The following is a 21,372-nucleotide window of genomic DNA, read 5'->3' as shown; positions in this document are numbered from 1 at the left end:
GGGAACGAGCTGTTGGAGAGCGGTGAAAAGGGAGCTGGGGGTCCTGGGGACAGCAGGATGAGCGTGGAAAAGGGTTTAGTTCAGATACTGTCAGGATATACTTGGGGAACATATATATATATATATAATATATAAAGGCATAGCACCCTGAGAACGCCCCATCCCGTCTGATCTGGGAAGCTAAGCAGGGTCGGGCCCGGTCAGTGCTTGGATGGGAGACCCATAGTACCTTGGAGGGGATTAGAAGGGGGTGGTCAGTAGGTCAGAGAGGTTCTCCTGCCCCTCTACTCTGCCCTTTAGTTCAGATATTATCAGGATATACTTGGGGAACATATATATACACATATATATAATATATACAGGCATAGCACCCTGAGAACGCCCCATCCCGTCTGATCTGGGAAGCTAAGCAGGGTCGGGCCCGGTCAGTGCTTGGATGGGAGACCAGCTGGGAATAGCGGGTGCTGTGGGCTGAGCCAGCACTGGGCCCTTGTGGCCAGGAAGCCAATGGGACCTGGGGGGGTTAGAAGGGGGTGGTCAGTAGGTCAGAGAGGTTCTCCTGCCCCTCTGCTCTGCCCTGGGGAGGCCACATCTGGAATAGTGTGTCACATCTGGAATAGTGTGTCACATCTGGAATAGTGTGTCCAGTTGTGGCCCCTCAGTTCCAGGACAGGGACACGTTCCTGTGTCACCTCAGCTGGGTGTTCCTGCTCCAGGGGGTCGCACTGGATAAGCTTTGAGGTCCCTTCAACCCCTGACACTCTGGGATCCTGTGAACCCCCAACTGGCACCACCGGGATCCGGTGGGGACCAACAGCCCCAAACCCTCGCAGATCTCACCTCCGACAGCTCCTCGCAGCGCAGTTTGGCTTCCAGCTCACTCAGCTGGTTCTGCACGTCGGCCTGCAGGAAGCCATGGATGAGGCTCAGCTTCTCCCGGACACACTCCTGCGGGGACACAGGGGACACTGAGGGGACACGGGGACACTTAGAGGACATGGGGACACTGAGGGGACACGGGGACACCGAGAGGACTCGGGGACACCGAGGGGATGCTGCCCATAGGCATGCCGAGCCCAACCACCCGGTGCTCCCGCTCGTCCTGCTGGGCGGTGATGGAGGTTTGGATGTGACAAAGGGACACGGCGCCTGCGGCCCCCAGGACTCGCGGCTTTTCCTCCCCAGGGGACGGTCACTGCGCCGGTCCCGCTGGCCACAGCGCTGGTGACACAAGCCAAGACGCTGGTGGCCTCTTGGCCACCTCCTGGTTGCCATTCAACACCCCCAGGTCCTTTTCCAGCCTGGGGACATGGGACAACGCTCTTCCCCGAGCCTGGAGCGTTCGTGGGGTTGTTGCGACCCAAACGAGCCGTTCGGCAGCACCGAGGAACCGCAGCGCCGGTGTCACGTCCCGGAGCTCCACCGACCCCACGGCGGCACCGGCGGCATCCAAACCGGCTGGAAACGCGGCTCCCGGCGCGCTCACCTTCTCGCTCAGGGCGTCCTCGTCCCTCTCCAAGTCCTGCAGCCTGCAAAGAGAAGAGCGTTGGGGACCAGAGCGACGGGGGGGACACCCATGGGTCCCCAAAATCACCGCGGCGGCTCCAGAAACGGCACCCGGTGCCGGCCGCAAGGATGGACCGAACACCCTCGGTACAAGAGGGATGCTCGGCGCCCGCGCGGGGGACGGCAAAGGGACGGCAAAGGGATGGCAAAGGGACGGCAAAGGGACACGGGTGCCCCGGGGACCCCCCGAGGGCGCAATGTGGGGGTCGCTGTCCCCCGGCGTGGCGATGGCACAAACCCCCACGGGGGAGAAGCCACGTGTCGCCTTCCCACGGCGCCGGCGGCACAAAGCGGCACCGGAGGGTGGGGGGAAGCGGCCGGCGCGGTGCCGGGGGGGGGCGACCAGCCCCCAGCCCCACGGCGAGGGACAAACCACATCACCCGGGGGGGCTCAGTGTGACCCCCCCACCGAAACGGGGAGCCCAACCGCCAAAGCGGGGCCATGTGGCCGCCCCCCCAGGAACGCTTCCGCCTGCCGGGACGGGGGCCGGGACGTCTGCGGTGCCAGCGGCACGGGCGGCTCTCCCGTCGCTGCCGTCTCACCGGGGCTCCTGCCGGAAAGGAAGGAGACGGGGTGGGGGGGGGGGGGTCCCCATCGCTCACCCACCACCCCCAAAAAAATACCAATAAAGCCGGCGGGCGATATGGCACCTGGGTTTGAGGACGGCCATGCCGGCGGCGCTCCGGCAAACGCCAACGGCGGGACGGGGAAAGGTCGGGGCGCGCCGAGGCCGTGCCGCGCGCCCGCCGCACCGGAAGAGGGGACGCCGAAGCGGGGAACGGCTCCGGCGGGGGCCGGCGAGCGCCGTGACCCCCCCCAACTGCTTCCCGCCGGCCGGGGGATGCCGGGAGGAGAGCGGAAGGGACAATAGCCGGGCGGCGGGGAATACGGCGCAGGAAACGCCGAACCCCGGCGCGTGCCGGGGAGGGGGCGCCGGGACGGTGCCGGATGGCTCAGAACCGCCCCCCCATCCCCGTTGCGCCCCACTTTGGTTCACCGCCCCCCCCCCCCCCGCAATGGATTTTGGGCCCCACACCCTGTGGAAAGGTGGGGGGCACCCACGGACCCCCTGACGCCAAGTGGGTGCCGCGAGCGGCACCGTGGGGACAAAGCCACGCGGGGGCAAGGCCCCGGTGTCCCCAATGCCACGTGGGGATGGAGCGCCCTGATGGGAGCCCCCCCCCAGACTGTGGCCCCCCCACAAGTGGGGGACAGGGCTGTCCCATAGGGTGGGGGGACGGGGTGCTGAGCACCCGTGGGGGTCAGCGACAGTGGGGGGTTTAGGGTGGTGCTGGGGGGGTCTAAGCAATGGGTGGGGGAGCAGGACGCGGCATGGGGGGGTCAATGCAGTGTTGGGGGGTCAGTGCAGTGCTGGGGGGTTCAATGCAGTGTTGGGGTCAGTGCAGTGCATGGGGGGGTCAGTGCAGTGTGGGGGGTCAGTGCAGTGCATGGGGGGTCAGGGAAGTGCTGGGGGGGTCTATGCAATGCATAGGGGACCAGGACACTGCATGGGGGGTCAATGCAGTGCATGGGGGACCAGGACACTGCACGGGGGGGTCAATGCAGTGTGGGGGTCAGTACAGTGCATGGGGGGGTCAGTGCAGTGCTGGGGGGTCTATGCGACGGATAGAGGACCAGGACGCTGCATGGGGGGGGTCAATGCAGTGTTACAGGGTCAGTGCAGTGCATGGGGGGGTCACTGCAACAGAGGACCAGGACACTGCATGGCGGGGGTTGGGGGGGGCGGTCAATGCAGTGCGGGGGGGTCTATGCAACGGATAGAGGACCAGGACACTGCATGGGGGGGTCAATGCAGTGTGGGGGGTCAGTGCAGTGCATGGGGGGGTCAGGGAAGTGCTGGGGGGGTCTATGCAATGCATAGGGGACCAGGACACTGCATGGGGGGGTCAATGCAGTGTGGGGGTCAGTGCAGTGCTGGGGGGTCTAAGCAATGGGTGGGGGACCAGGACACTGCATGGGGGGGGTCAATGCAGTGCTGGGGTCAGTGCAGTGCATGGGGGGGTCTATGCAATGCATAGGAGACCAGGACACTGCATGGGGGGGTCAATGCAGTGTTGGGGGGTCAGTGCAGTGCATGGGGGGGTCAGTGCAGTGCTGGGGGGGTCTAAGCAATGCATAGGGGACCAGGACACTCTATGGGGGGGTCAGTGCAGTGCGAGGTCTGTGCAGTGCACGAGGCGGTCAGGGCCATGCAGTGTATGGGGGGGCAGTGCATTGCAAACCGGGGGGGGGAGAAGGGTGTCCACACACTGCAAGGGCTGCAACACTGGGGGGGACACTGCAGTGCAATAATGGGGGGGCTGTCAGTGCAGCGCAGCACCGGGGCAATGCACTGCAATGCTGGGGGTGTCAGTGCAGTGCTGGGGAGCTGTCAGTGCATTCCCGGGGGGGGGACAGTGCAATGCAGTGCAGTGTAGTGCAGTGCTGGGGGGGGGGCAGTGCAATGCAGTGCAGTGCAGTGCAGTCTGGGGGTGTGCAGTGCACTGCCAGGGGTCTGTCAGTGCACTCCTGGGGGGGGGTCAATGCAATGCAATGCAGTGCTGGGGGGGTCAGTGCAGTGCTGGGGGGGTCAGTGCAGAACCAGGGGGCTCATGGCAGTCCCGGGGGGGTCAGTGCAGTGCAGTGCTGGGGGTTGTCAGTGCACTCCTGGAGGGGGGGTCATTGCAATGCAGTGCAGTGCTGGGGGGCTGTCAGTGCAGTCCTGGGGGGGTCAATGCAATGCAGTGCAGTGCTGGGGGGCTGTCAGTGCAGTCCTGGGGGGGTCAATGCAAAGCAGCGCAGTGCTGGGGGCTGTCAGGGCAGTCCTGGGGGGGTCAGTGCAATGCAGTGCAGTGCACTGCTGGGGGGGGTGGGGCTGTCAGTGCAGTCCCGGGGGTGTGTAGCGCACTGCCGGGGGGGCTGTCAGTGCAGTGCCGGGGGGGTCAGTGCAGAACCGGGGGGGTCAGTGCAATGCAGGGCAGTCCCGGGGGTGTGCAGCGCACTGCCGGGGGGGCTGTCAGTGCAGAACCGGGGGGGCCAGTGCAGAACCGGGGGGGTCAGTGCAATGCAGGGCAGTCCCGGGGGTGTGCAGCGCACTGCCGGGGGGGCTGTCAGTGCAGAACCGGGGGGGTCAGTGCAGAACCGGGGGGGTCAGTGCGATGCAGTGCAGTCCCGGGGGTGTGCAGCGCACTGCCGGGGGGGCTGTCAGTGCAGAACCGGGGGGGCCAGTGCAATGCAGTGCAGTCCCGGGGGTGTGCAGCGCACTGCCGGGGGGGCTGTCAGTGCAGTGCCGGGGGTGTCAGCGCCGTGGCCGGGCTCAGGGCCGGGCCGTGCAGCGCAGTAACGGCCCCGCCGGGCCCGGGCGGGGCGGGCCGGTGGCGGGCCCGGGCCGGGGGGCCGGGGACTCACCGTCGGCGCAGCTCGGCGGGCAGCGGGGCCGGGGGGGGCAGCGGGGCGGCCCGGGCCGGCATCGGGGCGGCGGCGGGAGCGGCGGGACCGGGCGGCGGATTCGCGCGGAAACCAGCGGCGGGGGCGGGGCGGCGCCGGGCGAGACCATGGCAGCGGGGGGGGGGGTGGGGGGGGCCGAGGAGGAGGGCGGGAAAGACCATTCCGTGTGGTTTGGGGGGACAGACCATTCCGGACTGGGGGGAGGAAGCCACTCACGGGGAAGGGAAAACGGGGGGACCCCCCCCGACCCCCGCACCGGGCCGAGGGGGGGCTGCGGGCCCGGGCCGGCGGGGCGGTACCTGTGCGGGGGCGGCCGGAGCGGGGCGGCCCGGGGAGAGCGGCCCGGAGGGGCCGGGCCGGGCCGGGCGGGCGGGGCCGCCTCAGGGGGGACCGTACCACTGCGGGACGGGACGGGGGGGGGGGGGGAACGGCGGGACCGTACCACTGAGGCACCGGGGAATGTAGCACTAAGGGGCTGGGGAGGGGACACAGGGGCCGTACCATGGGGAAGGCTGGGGGGGGGGGCACACGACCTATAACACTGCAGGGGACTGGGGAGCGTGGGCTGTACCACTGTGGGGACGGGGGGGGGGGGACACAGGTCATACCACAGCATGGATGGCGGGACGGGCTGTACCATGACAGCGACAGGGGGGGACGGGCTGTACCACTGGCCGGGTGCAGCCCCAGGGCTGCTCTGTGCCTCCCAACACCCAATGACCCCAAACTGGGACAATGGTGCAACAGGGACCCCCCACCCCCCAAAACCCCATATCCCAGCCCCATGTTCCCCCCCACGCCTTGGCGAGGAGGCCCCAAGACCACTGAGGCCGAAGGAGCCCACGCCAACGAGCCTGACCCCCCTTTTAGTGGCCCCAAAGCCACCAATGCCCCCCCGGGGTTGCGATGAATCACCCGCAGCCCTTCCCGCTCCGGCGGGATTCCCCGTCCATTGCCATCACCATCCCCGTGCATCCCCATCACCACCCCGGTGCTGCCATCGCCATTGTGGGGGGGTCCATTGGGGGTCCCCCTATGGTGACATGGCGAAACACCAGAGTTTCCAATGTGGGGACCCCGGTGCCATGGGGGCGGCCGAAACCCCGCGGGTCATCAATGGGGCGCCAAGATGGGGACCCATCCCAACGGTGGCCTGGGGGGGGGGGGAGGAAACAAACCCCCCTCCTCGTTTCCTCTGCACCCCCCAAGGGAGGAAACGGGGCCAAATTGGGGCACGAAACCTTTGGGCGCCGGTGGGGGGGACAAAACAACAGGTTGGGGAGCGGGGACAGGGGGCTGTGGGGGGGGGACATGCATGGCCCCCCACTTCCCCTTCTCCGAAATGCCGCCGCCGTGGGGAAGCAGTTGCGGTTGAACCGAGGAAGCTCCAGCGCCGGCGTCACAAAGGGAGGCGGCAAAAGCCTCGTCTGGCCAAATTGTGGGACTCCCCCCTCCCCCCCCCAAGCCCCATCCTCTCTGTCCCCCCCCACAAGGAGCTGGGGGGGGATTTGGGGTTCCCCATCCCAGGCTGGGAAGAAGGTGGAGACGAGTGGAAAAGCGCTGTTTTAATACAACCATCGTCCTTACCGGGGGGGGGGGGGGGGGGCGGGGGGGGTGTCGCTGGGTTTTGGGGGGGTCCTGGGGGGTCACAGGGAGGGGGGGAGGCCCCGGCAGAGCCGGCTGCAACGGGGCCCCCCCGCCGCGTGCCAGCACACGGCAGGACCACGGAGCAGGGTGGGGGGGCGCGGGGGGGTCCCCCCCTCCATGGCGAGCGCCCCAGGCCCGGCTTTATTGGCAAACCCCCCCCCCGGGCCAGGAGCAGCGGTCGGTGCCACCCACGGTGCCGGCGAGCAGCCGGGGGCAGAGGATTTGCCACTGGCGCCATGGGGTGCCGTGGGGAGGGGCCCCGGGACCCGTCCGACAGGTCCCGCGGGGGCCCCGGGGCTCGGGCTGGGCGTGGGAAGAGAAACACGCGTGTTCAGCCCCCCCCGAACACGCAGCGGTCACGGAAACCCCGGCCGGAGAGTGGGGAGAACATGCGTGTCCAGCCCCCAACATGTATGTTCAACCCCCCCCAAACATGCACCGGTCATGAAAACCCCGTCTGGAGAGTGGGGAGAACACGCATGTCCAGCCCCCAACATGTATGTTCAACCCCCCCCCCCCGAACACGCACCGGTCACGGAAACCCTGGCTGGAGAGTGGGGAGAACACGCATGTCCAGCCCCCAACACGTATGTTCAACCCCCCCCGAACACGCACCGGTCACGGAAACCCCGGCCAGAGAGTGGGAAGAACACGTGTGTTTGACCCCCCCAAACATGCACCGGTCGCGGAAACCCCGGCATCACCACGGGGAAACCCGGAGGGGATGCCCCAGTTTGGGTGGGGGGGGATGAAGGTGCAATTGTCCATCCGTACCTATAGAAATATCCCCCTCCCCACCGCGTACCCACCACCCCACGCGCGGGGCGTCCGTGGGACGTGCGCCCCCCCCGCTAGACCGAGGTGGTGCAGTCGCGGGTGATGGGCGAGGTGGGCAGCTCGTATTTGGGGGTGCAGCGGTCCAGCGAGCTGGATGTGCGCGGGGGGAGCGCGCAGCGCCCGGGGGGCCGGTCCCGGCGCCCGGCGCCGCAGCAGCACAGCACCCGCAGGAACTCGCGCCGCATGTCCTTGCTCCGTAACGTGTAGATGATGGGGTTGGCGGCCGAGTTGAGCGTGGCGAAGGCGAAGAAGTAGTTGGCCTTGTAGAGGACGCGGCACGCCCGCACGGGGCACGAGGCGTCCATGAGGAGGATGATGAAGGCCGGCAGCCAGCAGACGATGAAGGCTCCCAAGACGATGGTGACCGTCTTGAGCAAAGCCAAGGTCTGGGCGCTGGCGATCTCGGCGTGGCTGGAGCGCACGATGCAGTAGATGCGGCTGTAGAGCCCCACGATGGCGAGGAGGATGAGGGTGAAGATGGTGATGACGAAGAGGATGTAGCGTTTGGAGTAGAGCGGGAGGACGGTGGAGCAGTCGCCCAGGTCGCTCATGCAGTTCCAACCCATGATGGGGAGGCTCCCGATGGCGGCGGCGATGACCCAACACGCGCCGATCAGCAGCACCATGCGGCAGTTCTTGTCGCTGCTGTACACCTTGACCTTGGTGATGGCCACGTGGCGCTCGATGGCGATGGCCAACAAGCTGAAGACGGACGCGGCCAAAGTGGCGAAGGCCGTGCCCTCCCGCACGAACCACTGCACCGGCGTCAGGTTGAACGTGGTGGCTCCGGACAGCAAGATGTTGGCCATGAAGGCCAAGCCGGCCAAGAGGTCGGAGAAAGCCAAATTGCCGATGAAAATGTACATGGCCGAGTGGAACTTCTTGTTGCGGCAAACGGAGATGAGCACCAAGAGGTTCTCCAGCACGATGAAGCAGCACAGGACGACGATGAGGATGGACACCACCCAACGGGAGGTGGTGGGCGAGCTTTCCGTGCCCTCCTTGGTGTAGTTGTAATGCTCCCGGATCTTCTCCGTGTTGAAATACTCCTTGTAGATGCTCCCCATGGCTCCTCGCCGGCCGCGGCTCCGCCGGCCGCCCGTCGTGCCCAGCTCAGCGCCGCCGGGGCATGGCGACGGCGATTCGGGGCTGCGGGGACCTGGGGGGGACAGGAGGAACGGGGTGGGAATGGTGTCGGCGCCCCCGGATGGCGGTGAGATGGGGGGAGCGGGAGGGGGGGGCGCACATCTGGGCGCACATCTGGTTCGGTGCGGCAGAAATGACTCGGAAAGGAAATCCTGATGGTACATAAGAGACGCACCGTGGAGTGTCCCGGGGGTGCCGGGGGCACCGGGCTGGGGACGCCGCGGGGGACACCGGCGGCTGGAGGTGACACCGCGGCAAAGCGGGTTGGGGGACACTGGGGGGGCTGGGGGTGAAGCGTTTGGGGGGGGTCTTCTCCAGGGGGGCTGGGATGGGTGGGACACCCCCACACCCACCATGGGGAGGGACGGGGATGCGGTATTGCCCCCCATTAGTTTGGGGGGGGGTGGTAATGTCTCCCCTTGCAGTTGGGGCAGTTGGGGTGGGGGACTCTGTGCACCCCCCATTTAGGGACGGGGGGACACAGTAATGTCCCCTTTCCCTTGGTTTGGAGGGGGGACACCCGGTACTGTCCCTCCTTGGTTTGGGGGGGGTGGTAATGTCTCCCCTTCCAGTTGGGGTGGGGGGGACACAGTAATGTCCCCTTTGCCCCAGTTTGGAGGGGGGACACCAGTACTGTCCCCCCCTGTTTTGGGGGGGTGGTAATGTCTCCCCTTGCAGTTGGGGTGGGGGGGACTGTGCACCCCCCATTTAGGGACAGGGGGACACAGTAATGTCCCCTTTGCCCTGGTTTGGAGGGGGGACACCCAGCACTGTCCCCCGCCCCGGTGAGGGTGGGGGACACCCGATACTGTCCCCCCTCCATGAGGGAGGGGGTCTCTGTGTCTGCCCAGCTCGCACGGGGCACCCAGTACCATCGTCCCCCCCCCCATTAGGGACGGGACACCCAGTACCGTGATTCCCCCCCTTAGTTAAGGATGGGACACCCCGTACTGTCCCCACCCCCCAAATTAGGCCCAGGACCCCCCGTTAGGGCCCCCCCGGTCTCCCGGGACCCTGCAGGGAGCGGGTGGGTCCTGGGGCGGGACCGGGGACCGGGGTTGGGGGGGGGGGGGGCGGGAAAATGGGGGGGGTAGGAGCCCCGAGCTCCGCCGCACCTCCAGCCGCCGCCCGCGCCGTCCCGGGGCCGTCCCGGTGCTCCCGGTACCGTCCCGGTGCTCCCGGTGCCGTCCCGGTGCCCTCCCGGTGCTCCCGGTACCGTCCCGGTGCTCTCGGTGCCGCCCCGGTGCTCCCAGTGCCCTCTTGGTACCGCCTCGGTGCTCTCGGTGCTCCCGGTACCGTCCCGGTGCTCTCGGTACCGTCCCGGAGCTCCCGGTGTCGCCCCGGTGCTCCCGGTGCCCTCTCGGTACCGCCCCGGTGCTCTCGGTGCTCCCGGTGCCGCCCCGGTGCTCCCAGTGCCCTCCCGGTACCGTCGCGGAGCTGCCGGTGCCGCCCCCGCCGAGCGCTGCCGCCCGCCCGGGCTCCTGCGCAGCCGCGCCCGGTGCCGGGGGCACCGCCCCTCGCTCCCGCCGCTCCGGGACCCCCCCCCGGTCCCCGCCGGTGGCCGGAGGAGCCGCCGCCGCCGCCGCCCCGAGCGGAGGTTCGGCCGCCGCTTCCCCTTCCCCGGCACCGGCCGCCCCCGGGCCCGGCGGCTGCGGGCGGAGCCACCGGAGGGGAGGGGAGGGGAGGGGAGGGGAGGGGGCGAGGGACCCGCGGGGACGCGGCGCGATGAGCAACCGGGATCCCGAACCGGGATCGGGAACCGGGACCTGCACCGGGATCCTCACCCGGGATCGGGAACCGGGAACTGCACCGGGACCCTCAACCGGGATCCTCAACCAGGATCCCGAACCGGGGTCCTGAACCGGGATCCTGAGCTGGGATCCAGCCCCGGGAACTGCGCTGGGATCCCGAACCAGGATCCTCAACCGGGAGCTGCACCGGGATCCCAAACCGGGATCTGGTACCGGGAACTGCAACAGGATCCCGAACCGGGATCCTCAGCCGGGGTCCTGAACCGGGATCCTGAACTGGGATCCAGCCCCGGGAACTGCACCAGGATCCTCAACCACGATCCCGAAACGGGAACTGTACCGGGATCATCAACCGGGATCCTGAAACGGGATCCAGCCCCGGGAACTGGACCAGGATCTTTAAATGGGATCCTGAACCAGGATCATCAAACGGGATCCTGAACCGGGATCCAGCCCCGGGAAGTGCACCGGGATCCTGGGCTGGAATCCTGAACCGGGATCTGCCCCGGGATCCTGTATTGGGATCCTGCACCGGGATCCTGAACCCCCCCAGCCCCTACACTGGGATCCTCCCCCAGGACACCCCTCCCAGCACCCCAAAGCACCCGGGGGGGTCCCAGCACCCCAAAGCACCCAGGGGGTCTCCAGGACCCCAAAGCACCCAGGGGGTCCCAAGACCCCAAAGCACTTGGGGGGTCCCAGCACCCCAAAGCACCCAGGGGGTCCCAGCACCCCAAAGCACCCGGGGGGCCCCAGCACCCCAAAGCACCCGGGGGGGCCCAGGACCCCCAAGTACCCAAGAGGGCCCAGGACCCCAAAGCACCTGGGAGGCCCCAGCACCCCAAAGCACCCAGAGGGGGTCCCAGTACCCCCAACTACCCCAGGAGGTCCCAGGACCCCAAAGTACCCGGGGGGTCCCGGAACCCAAAGCACCCGGGGGGGTTCCCAAGACCCCAAAGCACCTGGGGCCCCCCAGCACCCCAAAGCACCCGGGGGGCCCAGGACCCCAAGGCACCTGGGGGTCCCAGAACCCCCAAGTACCAGGAGGGTCCCAGGACCCCCAAATACCCCAGGGGGTCCTGGGCTGGCGGGGGCGGGGGGGTGCGGGGGCTGGGAGCCCCCGGCTGCGGGGGAGGGGCGGCGGGGGCGCACACAGGGCCCCTTGTTCCCAAAATAACCCCCCGGCTCTGGCGCGGCAAATTGGATCAGCGGTGCCGGCCTGGCCGGGCTTAGCGCCGGGGTCAAGCGGGCGCGGGGGCGGCTGCCAGATGGTGCCGGTGCCGGACGTGGCCCCGCGGGGTGGGGGACGCGCCGTGGGCCCCACCGGCACGCGGGGACACGCGGGTGGGCGCCCAGGCACGGTGCGGCATGGCACGGTGCGGCATGGCACGGTGCGGTGGCACATGGGACCCCCCAGCCAGCTGCTGTCACCAAAGCATCACTTGTCACCAAACCAACCTTGTCACCAAACCAAACCAACCCTTGTCACCAAAGCAACTCTTGTCACCAAGCATCACTTGTCACCGAACCAACCCAACCCTTGTCACCAAACCTACCCTGGAAGCCTCGGGGACCCCCGAGCCGCGCGGTGTCACCGGTGTCCCCGCGAGGCGGCGCCGCCCCAGCCTGGAGTGTTTGCCGACGGCGGCAATGAGGGTGCTGGAGCCCCGGCGGCGCCGAATGCACCAAATTCCTCCGGGTCTGGGGGTGGGAGGTGCGGGCGGCAGCACCCAAGGGTGCGGGGATGAACTGGGTGCAATGGGACACTGGGGAGGGCACGTGGTGGGTGTCACCAAGGGCACACGGGTGCTGGGACGCCCTGGGGGTGCTGGTCCATCCTCAGGGTGCTGGTGATGGCAGGTGAGTGCTGGACACCCTTTGGGTGCCACCAAAGGCACACGGGTGCTGGACACCCTGTGGGTGCCACCAAGGGTACATGGGTGCTGGGACACCCTGTGGGTGCTGGTGATGGCACACGGGTGCTGGGACGCCCTAGGGTGCCACAAAGGCACATGGGTGCTGGGACACCCTGGGGGTGCTGGTCCATCCTCAGGGTGCTGGTGATGGCACATGGGTGCTGGGACACCCTTTGGGTGCCACCAAAGCACGCGGATGCTGGGACACCCCCATGGGTGCCACCAAGGACACACGGGTGCTGGGACGCCCTGTGGGTGCTGGTGATGGCACGTGGGTGCTGGGACACCTGTGGGTGCTGGTGATGGCACACGGGTGCTGGGGACACCCTAGGGTGCCACCAAGGGCACATGGATGCTGGACATCCCTGTGGGTGCTGGGACACCCTGGGGGTGCTGCTGATGGCACATGGGTCCTGGGACACCCCAGTAGGTGCTGGGACACCCCAGGGGTGCCACCAAGGACACACGGGTGCTGGGACACCCTGTGGGTGCTGGTGATGGCACACGGGTGCCAGCACCCCAGGGCACAGCCCCATGGGCACCAGCAGCACCCAGAGCCGGTGCCACCCCCCCCCTTGTACCATCACTGTCACCCCCATACTGGTGTCACCCCCCCTGTGCCATCACTGTCACCCCTATACCGGTGTCACCCCCTCCATGACATCACTGTCACCCCCATACTGGTGTCACCCCCCCCATGACATCACTGTCACCCCCATACTGGTGTCACCCCCCCCATGACATCACTATCACACCCATACTGGTGTCACCCCTCCCCGTGCCATCACTGTCACCCCCATACCAGTGTCACCCCCCCTGTACCATCACTGCCACCCCCATACTGGTGTCACCCCCTCTGTACCATCACTATCACCCCCATACCGGTGTCACCCCCCCTGTGCCATCACTGTCACCCCCCATTCCAGTGTCACCCCCCCGTGCCATCACTGTCACCCCCATACTGGTGTCACCCTCCCTGTGCCATCACTGTCACCCCCATACTGGTGTCACCCTCATACCGGTGTCACCCCCATTCCATTGTCACCCCCCCGTGCCATCACTGTCACCCCCACACCGGTGTCACCCCCCTGTGCCATCACTGTCACCCCCACACCGGTGTCACCCCCCCGTGCCATCACTGTCACCCCCACACCGGTGTCACCCCAATGTGCCATCACTGTCACCCCCACACCGGTGTCACCCCCCCGTGCCATCACTGTCACCCCCACACCGGTGTCACCCCCCCCGTGCCGTCACTGTCACCCCCATACCGGTGTCACCCCCGGGTGCTCCCGCAGCCGTTACCGGTTGCACAAGCCGGGGGGGGGGTGGGGGCGGGGGTGTGGGTGTCACCACCCCCCATCCAGCTGTGCCCCAGATGTTGGTGACAGCCAAACAGCTGCACCCGCTTCCCGCCACGGGGACAATGGCCCGGGGAGGGGGGGACGGGGGGGGGGGTGACACTGTCACTGTCACCACCATGGGACCGGCACCCAAAACCCCGCAGCCATGGGGGGGTCCCGCACCCTGAGCCCCCCCCCCGGGGTGTCACCCCCCACTTTGTCACCACGGGGCTCCTCGTTTTGTCACCGCGGGGGGGACGAGGACACCCCTGGGTGTCCCTCTATGGGTGCCCCCCCCGGGGGGGGTGGTTTTTGGGTGGGGGACACGCGTGGGGGGGCATCAGAGTCTTACCGGCCGTTTTCTCGGTCCCGTTGCAACATGTGGAGCGGGGGGGGGGTGGTGGGAAGCGGGGGCGGGGTAGCCCCGCCCCCCTGAGGGGGCGTGGCCTTTTGTGTCCACACCCCCACCCGAACGCCTGGGTCCTCTGTGCTCGGAATTGGGGGGGGGAGACCCCAAAAATGGGGCTGGGGGAGGGCCCAGGACCCCCTCCCCCCTGCCGCCGTGTTCCCCATAAGGGACACGTCAAAATTTAGGTGGGGGGGTCCCCAGACACCCCCAGGTCCCCCCTTTATTCCACACACCCCCCCCCCCCAAAATAAAAGGGGGTCCCACTATTGCTGTCGCTTTCTGGCCCTAAAACCAAACCCTTTTTGGGGGGGGGGGAAATTGGGGTGCAGGATCGGGCCCCCAAACCCCACTCGTGGTTTTTTTTTGGGGGGGGGGTGTGGGATTTCCCCCCCCGCAACGTGATTTTGGTGCCTCCAAACACTCCACAGAGGAATTTAGGGGGATGGGGGGCAAGAATTCAGCCAAGGGGGGGGCTGTGAAGGGCCCCCCCCCTAAAATGGCCCCCGGATGTTGGGGAGGGGTTGGGGGGGTCCCACCGCCCCCCCCCCGCCATGAAGAGGCCGCAGCGAAGGGGCCGGGAAGGGATTTAATTGGAAACAGGCGTTGGGATGGGGGGGGGAGGGCGGCGGGGCCCCCCCGGGACCGACTTGGCCGGAGGAGCCCCCCCCCCCCCTCCCCCGCCCCCCCCCCGCTCCCGGATCCGCTGCCCAAAACGGGGGGGGGGGGGGCGAAAAGTGGGGCCAGATGGTTGTGAACCCCTCAAATCTCAGCCTGGACCCCCCCGAAAGGCAGTTTGGACCCCCCCCCAATCCCAATGTGGATCCCCCCCCCCCAATCCCAGCCCGGACACCCCAAATTGCAGCCTGGGGGTGATGGGGGTGATTGGGGGGCACTGGGGGGGTTATGGGGGCACTGGGGGGTGATGGGGGCACTGGGGGGGCACTGGAAGTGATTGGGGGGCACTGGGGGTGATTTGAGGTACTGGGGGGCACTGGGGGTCATGGGGGGGCCCTGGGGGGTCATGGGGGGCACTGGTGGTGATTGGGGGACACTGAGGGGTCACGGGGGGCACTGGGGTGATTGGGGGTCTCTGTGGTTCATGGGGGCACTGAGGGGTCATGGGGGGCACTGGGGGGTCATGGGGGGCACTGGTGGTGATTTGGGGTACTGGGGGGGACTGGGGGTGATGGGGGGCACTGGGGGGTCATGGGGGGCACTGAGGGGTCATGGGGGGCACTGGGGGTGATGGGGGGCACTGGGGGTGATTGGGGGGCACTGAGGGGTCATGGGGGGCACTGGGGGGTCATGGGGGGGCACTGGGGGGTCATGGGGGTACTGGGGATGATTAGGGGGGCACTAGGGGGTCATGGGGGACTCTGAGGGGTCATGGGGGGGCACTGGGGGGTCATGGGGGGCACTGGGGGTGATTGGGGGGCACTGGGGGTGATGGGGGGCACTGGGGGGTCATGGGGGGCACTGGGGGTCATGGGGGGCACTGGTGGTGATTGGGGGGCACTGGGGGTCATGGGGGGGCACTGAGGGGTCATGGGGGGCACTGGGGGTCATGGGGGGCACTGGGGGTCATGGGGGGCACTGCAGGTCATGGGGGGCACTGGGGAGGCCCCTTTCCCGCCCTCCTCCCTTCCCCACCCTCCTCCTTCTTTCCCGCCTCCTCCCACTTCCGCCGGAAGCCCCGCCGCGCTCTTTGGTGACGTCACCGCGGCGCGCCGGGCGCTGCCGCCATGCTCCGGGCGGGCGGGCCCCGCGTTGCCGCCGTTGCCGCCGGTTCCTCCATTACTTCCGCCGTTTCCTCCGTTACTTCCGCCGTTTCCGCCGCTCTCAGGGGCCGCGCCCGGGCCGGGGCCGCGGGGGTGAGGGCGGGGCCGGGGGCGGGGCCGGGGGCGGAGCTCGGAGGCCGCCGCCCCCCCCCCCCCCCCGCTGACAGCCGCTTTCCCACAGGTCTCGTCCGGCCCCGCCGCCCCCGCCGGGACCCCCGCGGTCACCGGGACCCGCACGGGTGAGGCCGGGACGGGACGGGTGGGCCTGGGGCTGGGGACAGCTGGGGACATTAGGGACGGGGTGTCCGTGGGGCTGGGGACATCAGGGATGGGGTGTCTGTGGGGTGGGGGACAGCGGGGACAGTGTCCCTGGGGCTGGGGACACCTGGGGACATTAGGGACGGGGTGTCCGTGGGGTTGGGGACACCTGGGGACATGAGGGACAGTGTCCTTGGGGCTGGGGACACCTGGGGACATCAGGGATGGGGTGTCTGTGGGGTGGGGGACACTGGGGACAGCGGGGACAGTGTCCCTGGGGTTGGGGACACCTGGGGACATCAGGGACGGGGTGTCCGTGGGTCTGGGGACATCAGGGATGGGGTGTCTGTGGGGTTGGGGACACCTGGGGACATTAGGGACAGGGTGTCCGTGGGGTTGGGGACACTGGGGACATCAGGGATGGGGTGTCCGTGGGGCTGGGGATATCAGGGATGGGGTGTCTTTGGGGTTGGGGACACTGGGGACAGCGGGGACAGTGTCCCTGGGGTTGGGGACACCTGGGGACATCAGGGACAGGGTGTCCGTGGGTCTGGGGACACCAGGGATGGGGTGTCTGTGGGGTTGGGGACATCAGGGATGGGGTGACCCCTGGCCTTGGGGTGTCCCCACTTTGTCACCTGCTGCTGCCCCTCTGTCCCTGTCCCCAGAGGTACCGGTGTCCCCAGTGTCCCCGGTGGTGCCACCACTGTCCCCTCTGTCCCTGTCCCCAGAGGTACCGGTGTCCCCGGTGTCCCCGGTGGTGCCACCACTGTCCCCTCTGTCCCTGTCCCCAGAGGTACCGGTGTCCCCAGTGTCCCCAGTGGTGCCACCACTGTCCCCTCTGTCCCTGTCCCCAGAGGTACCGGTGTCCCCAGTGTCCCCGGTGGTGCCACCACTGTCCCCTCTGTCCCTGTCCCTAGAGGTACCAATGTCCCCAGTGTCCCCAGTGGTGCCACCACTGTCCCCTCTGTCCCTGTCCCCAGAGGTACCGGTGTCCCCAGTGTCCCCGGTGGTGCCACCACTGTCCCCTCTGTCCCTGTCCCCAGAGGTACCGGTGTCCCCAGTGTCCCCGGTGGTGCCACCACTGTCCCCTCTGTCCCTGTCCCCAGAGGTACCGGTGTCCCCAGTGTCCCCGGTGGTGCCACCACTGTCCCCTCTGTCCCTGTCCCCAGAGGTACCGGTGTCCCCAGTGTCCCCGGTGGTGCCACCACTGTCCCCTCTGTCCCTGTCCCCAGAGGTACCGCTGTCCCCAGTGTCCCCGGTGGTGCCACCACTGTCCCCTCTGTCCCTGTCCCCAGAGGTACCGGTGTCCCCAGTGGTGCCACCACTGTCCCCTCTGTCCCTGTCCCCAGAGGTACCGGTGTCCCCAGCATCCCCAGTGGTGCCACCACTGTCCCCTCTGTCCCTGTCCCCAGCAGTGCCGCTGTCCCCAGTGTCCCCGGTGGTGCCACCACTGTCCCCTCTGTCCCTGTCCCCAGCAGTGCCGCTGTCCCCGGTGTCCCCGGTGTCCCCGGTGTCCCCGATCCTGCGTCCCTGCGCTGTCCCCGTCCCGTGTCACCGCTCCCCGGTCCAGGCCTGGGTGGAGTCCCTTCGGCACCACGATGACGAGTTTCGGGGTCTCACCGACCTGCACCCCGACGTCTTCGCCGTCAGACCCAGGTGGGGGGGCCCCTGGGGACACGGGGGGGGTGTCCCCAAGTCGGGGGGGTGACCTCGCTCAGTGTCCCCATGTCCCCAAGGCTGGACATCCTGCACACAGTCGCCATGTGGCAAAAGAACTACAAGAGGATCGTGAGTGTGGGGGGAGGTTTTTTGGGGGGGTCTACAGGGTTTTGGGGGGGGAACAGGGGGGGTTGGGGGGAGAAAAGGGGGGGTTAGTTTTTTGGGGGGGTAGTTGGGGGGCAGAGGAGGAATTGGGGGGCCAGAGGGGCATTTAGGGTTTTTTGGGGGGTAGGGGGCATTTTGGGGGGCAGGGGGGCTCTACAGGGTTTTGGGGGGGGTACAGGGGGGTTTGGGGGGAGAAAAGGGGGGGGTAGTTTTTTGGGGGGGTAGCTGGGGGGCAGATGAGAAATTGGGGGGCCAGAGGGGCGTTTAGGGTTTTTTGGGGGGTAGGGGGGATTTGGGGGGCAGGGGGGGGGATTAGGGTTTGGGGGGGGCTTTGGGGGGTCAGAGAAGGTTCTGGGGGGCAGAGAAAGATCTGGAAGGGGCAAAGGGTCTTTACGGGGGGGGACAGAGGTTTTGGGGGGGCAAAAGGGAGGACAAAGTGTTTTTTTGGTGGGGGGGGGGGGCGGCCCCTTCCTGCAAAGGCACCAGGACTCCTGGTTGTCCTCCCTGTGTACGGGGAGGGGGACAGCGGGGGGGGGTCCCCAACTGTCCCCCCATCGCCATGTGTCCCCTCCCCCCAGAGCTACGCCAAGGTGAAAACACGGGCAGAGGTGCGGGGGGGGGGCAGAAAACCCTGGCGCCAAAAAGGCACCGGCCGGGCCCGCCACGGCAGCATCCGCTCGCCGCTCTGGCGCGGGGGTGAGTCCTGGGACCCCCCCTCGGGGGGATTTGGGGGGGTCTGACCCTCCTAGGGGGTGCTGAGACCCTCGTGGGGGGGGTCACCGAGCTGTACATCCCCCCCATAATCAGGTGGTATCTCCCACGGCCCCCGCGGTCCCACCAGTTACTACTACATGTTGCCCATGAAAATTCGGGTGCTGGGGTTGAAAGTGGCTTTGACCGTGAAGCTGATGCAGGTACGGGGGGGTCATACGGGGGGTTGGGGACACAGTGGTGACCCCCCCCGGTTAATTATGTCCCCCCCCCCTCTCCTCGCAGGACGATCTCCACATTGTTGACAACCTGGAGATCCCCACCAGTGACCCCCAGTATCTACTGGACCTGGCGCGGTACCGGCACTGGGGCCGCTCCGTCCTCATCGTCGATGTGTGAGTGGGGTTTGGGGGGTTAAAAGTCCAGGGGGGGTCTCTAGGGGTGCCCCCCCCTCTTAATTCCCCCCCATTCCCCCCCCAGCAACGAAATCCCAGAGAAAATCAGCACCGCGGTGGCCGAGCTGAAAACCATCAATTTGATCCCGGCGCTGGGTGAGAGCTGCGCTTTCCCCCCCGGGACCCCCCGAAATGCGCCGGGGACCCCCCAAAATGTGTCGGGGACCCCCAGACATGTAGGGGGGGCCTCTCCTAAATGTGTTCCCCCCCCCTCCGCGTCCAGGGTTGAATGTTCACAGCATGTTGAAGCACGAGACGCTGGTGGTGACGCTGGACACCGTCACCTTCCTGGAGAAGACGCTGCTGTGGCACGACACCCGGTACTCGGCGCTTTACCCCTTCTCCATGCCCTACAGCGACTTCCCGTGACCCCCCCCGCAAAGACGAGACCCCCCCCGGTTATGGGGAGCCCCCCCCCAAAAGCAGAACCCACCCCCCATCCCATGGGACGGGGGGTTTTGGGGGGACAGCCGGGGGACATTAAACGGAGTTTGTGCGGCTGTTGCGTCGCTTTGTGCTGGGGGGGTGATGCCACTGCCCTTTGTGACCCCCCCATGTTTTTACAGCCCCTTTTGTGCCCCCCCCCAATTTTTCAGCCCCCCCATATTCACAGCGCTCTAGTACCTCCCCATTTTCAGTCCTTTTGCAGCCCCCCCATTTTCAGCCCCTTTGTGCCCCCCCCAATTTTCAGCCCATTCCAGCCCCCCCATTTCCAGCCCCTTTTGTGGCCCCCCCAATTTCCAGCCCCTTTTGTGGCCCCCCCAATTTTCAGCCCCTTTCCAGCCCCCCCATTTTCAGCCCCTTTTGTGCCCCCCCCCAATTTTTCAGCACCCCCATATTTTAAGTCTCCTTGTAGCCCCCCCATATTCACAGCGCTCTAGTACCCCCCCATTTTCAGTCCCTTTGCAGCCCCCCCATTTACAGCCCCTTTGTGACCCCCCCATTTTTACAGCTCCTTTTGCCCCCCCCCATTTTCAGTCCCTTTGCAGCCCCCCATAATTTTGGTCCCTTTGTGACCCCCCCGTTTTTACAGCCCCTTTTCGTACCCCCCCCATTTCCAGCCCCTTTGTGCCCCCCCAATTTTCAGTCCCTTTCCAGCCCCCCCATTTCCAGCCCCTTTTGTGCCCCCCCCCAATTTTTCAGCCCCCCCATATTTTAAGTCTCCTTGTAGCCCCCCCATATTCAAAGCCCTCTAGTACCCCCCCATTTTCAGTCCCTTTGCAGCCCCCCCTAATTTTGGTCCCTTTGTGACCCCCCCCATTTTTCCAGCTCCTTTGTGCCCCCCCCATTTTCAGTCCCTTCACAGCCCCCCCATAACTTTGGTCACTTCCCAGCCCCCCCATTTCCAGCCCCATTGTGACTCCCCCATTTACAGCTCCTTTTGTGCCCCCCCCTAAATTTTCAGCCCCTTTCCAGCCCCCCCCATAATTTTGGTCCCTTTCCAGCCCCCTCATTTCCAGCCCTTTTGTGCCCCCCCAATTTTCAGCCCCTTTCCAGCCCCCCCATTTCCAGCCCCTTTGTGACCCCCCCATTTTCACCATCCTTTTGCCACCCCCATATTAAATCCCCTTGTAGCCCCCCCCATATTCCCAGTCCCCCCACCCCCCACATTCACAGGACCCTGTTCTGTCACCGGCATTTGGCGTTGGGGGGTGACCGGGCTTTTTGGGGACACTCCGGGCGGGGGGGGCAGGTCGGCGTCCCCCATTTTTGGGGGGGTTTTCCCGGTTGTTCCCAGTTTTGCTGCTCCGGAGCGGGAAAATCCCGCGGCGTGGCCGCTTCCTTTGGGCGTTAACGAGCCGCCCTCGTTAGCAGGACAGACGGACGTGGGGGGGCACAGGGGACACCCGGGGGGGGAGACACGTGTGGTTGAGCCAAGTGCCGGCGGGGTCGGGGACACCGGGGCGGCCACCGGATGCCGGGGAAGAGGCTCAAGGGCCGCGGTGTCACCGGAGCCACCGCGGTGGCCTTGGGGGGGTGGTGGCACGTGGGCCTGTCCGGCGGGGGGGGGCGGCGGTTGTGTCTTGTCCGTCTGTCCCCCGTGTCCCCCCGTCCGTCACCATGTCACTGTCCCCCCATCTCTGCCAATCTGTCCCCATGTCCCCTGTGTCCCCCCAAGTGTCCCCATGTCCCCCCTACCCCCCAATCCACCCCCATGTCCCTGGTGTCCCCCAGGTCCCCCCATCTCTGCCAATCTGTCCCCATGTCCCCCATGTCCCCCCATCCATCCCCATGTCCCCCATGTCCCTGTCCCCCAGGTCCCCCCATCCATCCCCATGT

At 67.3% G+C, this 21,372-nt stretch overlaps 3 protein-coding genes and 1 pseudogene across 7 annotated transcripts in view; 2 read left to right on the top strand and 2 right to left on the bottom strand.

The window, feature by feature from the left end:
• Positions 1-5,109, bottom strand: part of DNMT1 (DNA methyltransferase 1) — a 30,369-nt gene extending 25,260 nt beyond the window's left edge. The window contains exons 1-3 of one of the 2 annotated variants that reach the window (XM_065043868.1): positions 4,976-5,109; positions 1,487-1,529; positions 841-948 (exon numbers count right to left, since the gene is read on the bottom strand). In XM_065043868.1, the coding sequence (XP_064899940.1) occupies positions 841-948; positions 1,487-1,529; positions 4,976-5,037 (213 nt within the window). In that variant the 5' untranslated portion in view covers positions 5,038-5,109. Of the gene's footprint in view, positions 1-840; positions 949-1,486; positions 1,530-2,217; positions 2,401-4,975 lie in introns of those variants that run through there. The other variant, XM_065043869.1, reaches the window with a different exon arrangement.
• On the top strand, positions 355-473 carry LOC135576791 (5S ribosomal RNA; annotated as a pseudogene).
• A 1,674-nt stretch (positions 5,110-6,783) lies between the features above and the next one.
• Positions 6,784-14,045, bottom strand: S1PR2 (sphingosine-1-phosphate receptor 2). 2 transcript variants are annotated; one of them, XM_065043864.1, is made up of 2 exons: positions 14,007-14,045; positions 6,784-8,657 (listed from the first exon to the last, which is right to left on the bottom strand). In XM_065043864.1, the coding sequence occupies exon 2, from the start codon at positions 8,563-8,565 to the stop codon at positions 7,513-7,515; it is 1,053 nt and encodes a 350-aa protein (XP_064899936.1). In that variant the 5' UTR covers positions 8,566-8,657; positions 14,007-14,045; the 3' UTR covers positions 6,784-7,512. The 2 variants fall into 2 exon arrangements, with proteins under 2 accessions (XP_064899936.1, XP_064899935.1); XM_065043863.1 differs by lacking the exon at positions 14,007-14,045 and adding an exon at positions 9,760-11,008.
• A 1,695-nt stretch (positions 14,046-15,740) lies between these two features.
• On the top strand, positions 15,741-19,592 carry MRPL4 (mitochondrial ribosomal protein L4). Of its 3 annotated transcripts, none has more exons than XM_065043860.1 (9): positions 15,741-15,934; positions 16,023-16,080; positions 17,578-17,758; positions 17,839-17,890; positions 18,505-18,622; positions 18,734-18,840; positions 18,923-19,032; positions 19,118-19,188; positions 19,316-19,592. In XM_065043860.1, exons 1-9 carry the CDS (start codon positions 15,806-15,808, stop codon positions 19,459-19,461), a joined length of 972 nt encoding a protein of 323 aa, XP_064899932.1. In that variant the 5' UTR covers positions 15,741-15,805; the 3' UTR covers positions 19,462-19,592. The 3 variants fall into 3 exon arrangements, with proteins under 3 accessions (XP_064899932.1, XP_064899931.1, XP_064899933.1); XM_065043859.1 differs by having other exon boundaries at positions 15,768-15,934; positions 17,515-17,758; XM_065043861.1 differs by having other exon boundaries at positions 15,769-15,934; positions 17,581-17,758.
• Positions 19,593-21,372: the final 1,780 nt, after the last annotated feature.

This window comes from Columba livia, chromosome 30 (genome assembly GCF_036013475.1).
Source record: "Columba livia isolate bColLiv1 breed racing homer chromosome 30, bColLiv1.pat.W.v2, whole genome shotgun sequence".
Classification (NCBI taxonomy): Eukaryota; Metazoa; Chordata; class Aves; order Columbiformes; family Columbidae; genus Columba; species Columba livia.
The sequence above is the reverse complement of the archived record's forward strand: the minus strand, read 5'-3'. Positions and strand labels throughout refer to the sequence as shown.